This window comes from Nicotiana tabacum, chromosome 3 (assembly GCF_000715075.1).
Source record: "Nicotiana tabacum cultivar K326 chromosome 3, ASM71507v2, whole genome shotgun sequence".
In the NCBI taxonomy this organism is placed as follows: domain Eukaryota; kingdom Viridiplantae; phylum Streptophyta; class Magnoliopsida; order Solanales; family Solanaceae; genus Nicotiana; species Nicotiana tabacum.
The window spans coordinates 188451938-188454370 of NC_134082.1; the positions used below are offsets into that span (position 1 = coordinate 188451938).

Here is a 2433-nt window from a genome sequence, read left to right on the forward strand (position 1 = left end):
ATTAAGGATTAATTTTAAGGTACGTATCTATATATATATATATATATTGCTGCTTACCCACTAAGTAATGATATCTTAGAGATACATTATGTTTGATTTGGTTTTGGGCTAATGAGGTTCTGTTATTAAGTTCAAATAACAAAGTTGGGAAGAAAATTTTAGATTATAGATAGAGTTTTATTGGATTTGGATAATTCTGAATGTTTTTGTTGGAAAAATCAGGTATTGAGTGAAAATGGTATTGGGAAAGAAATGTGAAAGTTATGGGTCGGGGCTAGTGAGAAGTACCTCATTTGGGAGGAAAAGAATTACAGTGGATGTTGATTTCAGTCCAATAACAACACCTATGAAGAAAGTATGTAGTCACAATTCATTTTTCTTTTGTGATGACAAGTCTCCTCTTGAAGCCTTGCCTCAAGATATTCTGGTGAGTATAATCAGCCAAATTCTCCTTTCTGTATATTTTGAGTCTATTATTATGATGTCATTTTGCTTGTATTCTGTCAATGCTGGTGGATTACAGTACTGAAAATTATTATTTTTATCTTCTTTTTGTAGATAAGGATAGTGTGTGGAGTTGATCATGATGATTTAAAGAGGCTTTTCCATGTATCAAGGACAATTAGAGAAGCGGTAAGTGTCAATAATCATTCAATTACGTTCGTTTTCATTATTGAAGTAGTTAAATTGGTTTCTTTATTAATGAGTTAAGGTCTTTTCTGTCAAATGAACAGACTGTGATAGCAAAAAGGTGGCATTTTGAGTATGCAACACCAAGAAAGACGCTTGGTTTCAAGAATGCAATTGAGGATTTGGGTGAATTCAATGATGTTGAAGCGCCAAATGCTCCGAGGCAATTGAAAATTCGGAAGTTAAAGTTAAGCAGAAAGAAACTGGCTGACATTTCAGTTGCATTGTTTGCATCAGAAGAAGAAGAAGATGATGATGATAACTGGCTGCAGCGGAAGTCATTTATGCAGATGGATGCTGAGTTATAGACATCTGTCTGTAAAAGAGGTTTTGTGTAAACTATTGTTAGTTCCTGTAGGAACCATAGGTTTTGGGGGTTAGATCTGATTATATTGATCAGAATTTAGTCTCTAGTGTACATCAGAAAAATCTTTACAATTCTTCAATCCTTTCATTGAAGATGTGTTTGTATTTATTTGTATATTTAGAGAAGGGGAGAGGTAGATTGATTTAGGGGATTCTGGCGCTTCTGAATTCTGATTTCATAAGAATGTTGGTTGTACTTTGTACATAGCAAGGTCAAGCTCTGTTTTGGTACGACTTGGTAAATTAAATGAAAATTGTCTTCCACTTTCACTTTAGACTTGTACAGTGGTTTGCAGCATATTCACACTAATTCATGTTGCCCCGCAGTTTACATATAATTTCTTTCTTCTTTCGATGTGCTCTATACTTGTGACAATTTTCTCCAACTAATCAGCTGGTGTTCGATTATCTGGAAATATAATAAATTCTTAGAAAAGGCGATAACTAATGAGACTAGCACAGCATGTAATTAATATTATACTATAGGTTTCTTTAAGGTAAAAATTAGTCTTCTTTTTGGATTTTTTGAACATCAAAGTTCTGTCTAGAACCTACCAAACGCATATACATTGTGGCTATTGTCCTGTCTAGAAAAAGATAAAAGAAAAGAAATATCAGAAGTGGTTATTTTGCGGCTTTTATGGCATTCTAATAGAGGTTCGGTTGGCCTTCAATTGTTTTTTTTTTGTTAGACTCTTAGCTCTCGGTTGACCACAAGTATTTTTGTTTTCAAAAATATTTAGAAATATTGATTGGTTATAAAAAATGACCAGTCTTTGGGCAGTTTTTAAAGATAATTTTTTTCAAATTTCAAAAAGTGGTTTGGACTAGTTTTTCGCTCGGCCTCATTTGTTTTTCCAGATTAAAATTTCTGAATTTGAATACACATCTGAATATTAAGATTTGAATACTAAATGATTTAAGATTGTTTGTTTTATAACATATGAATATACACAATTCATCTTTATTTAAAAATTAATAAACATAAACAAATAAAATACTAATTAATCTTTATTTAACCCTAGATCAGAATTTTTGTGGAATTCTCGATTCGGACCTAATGGAACTATCAAAACTCCGATTTAGGGTCAATACTCAAAAATCAAACTTGGTCATCTATTCCAACTTAAAGCTTCAAACATGAAATTCATTCTTCCAAACTAATTCCGAAACACCTGAAAAAAAATTAAAACCGACTATTCACACAAGTCATAGTACATCATATGAAGCTACTCAAGACTTCAAATGGCTGAACGGAATGAAATGCTCAAAATGACCGGTCGAGTCATTACAATCTCCCCCACTTAAACATATGTTGTCCTTGAACGTGCCCAGAGTCGTTTCAAAGCCATTAAATCGTCGTGTAACCTTACCATG

The 2433-nt window shown here is 32.7% G+C and overlaps 1 protein-coding gene across 1 annotated transcript; it reads left to right on the forward strand.

Annotated features, from left to right (window-relative positions):
* Window positions 1–235: 235 nt before the first annotated feature.
* On the forward strand, window positions 236–998 carry LOC107788520 (F-box protein At1g61340-like). The gene is made up of 3 exons (XM_016610197.2): window positions 236–427; window positions 559–633; window positions 735–998. The coding sequence occupies exons 1-3, from the start codon at window positions 236–238 to the stop codon at window positions 996–998; spliced, it is 531 nt and encodes a 176-aa protein (XP_016465683.1).
* The last annotated feature ends 1435 nt before the right edge of the window (window positions 999–2433 follow it).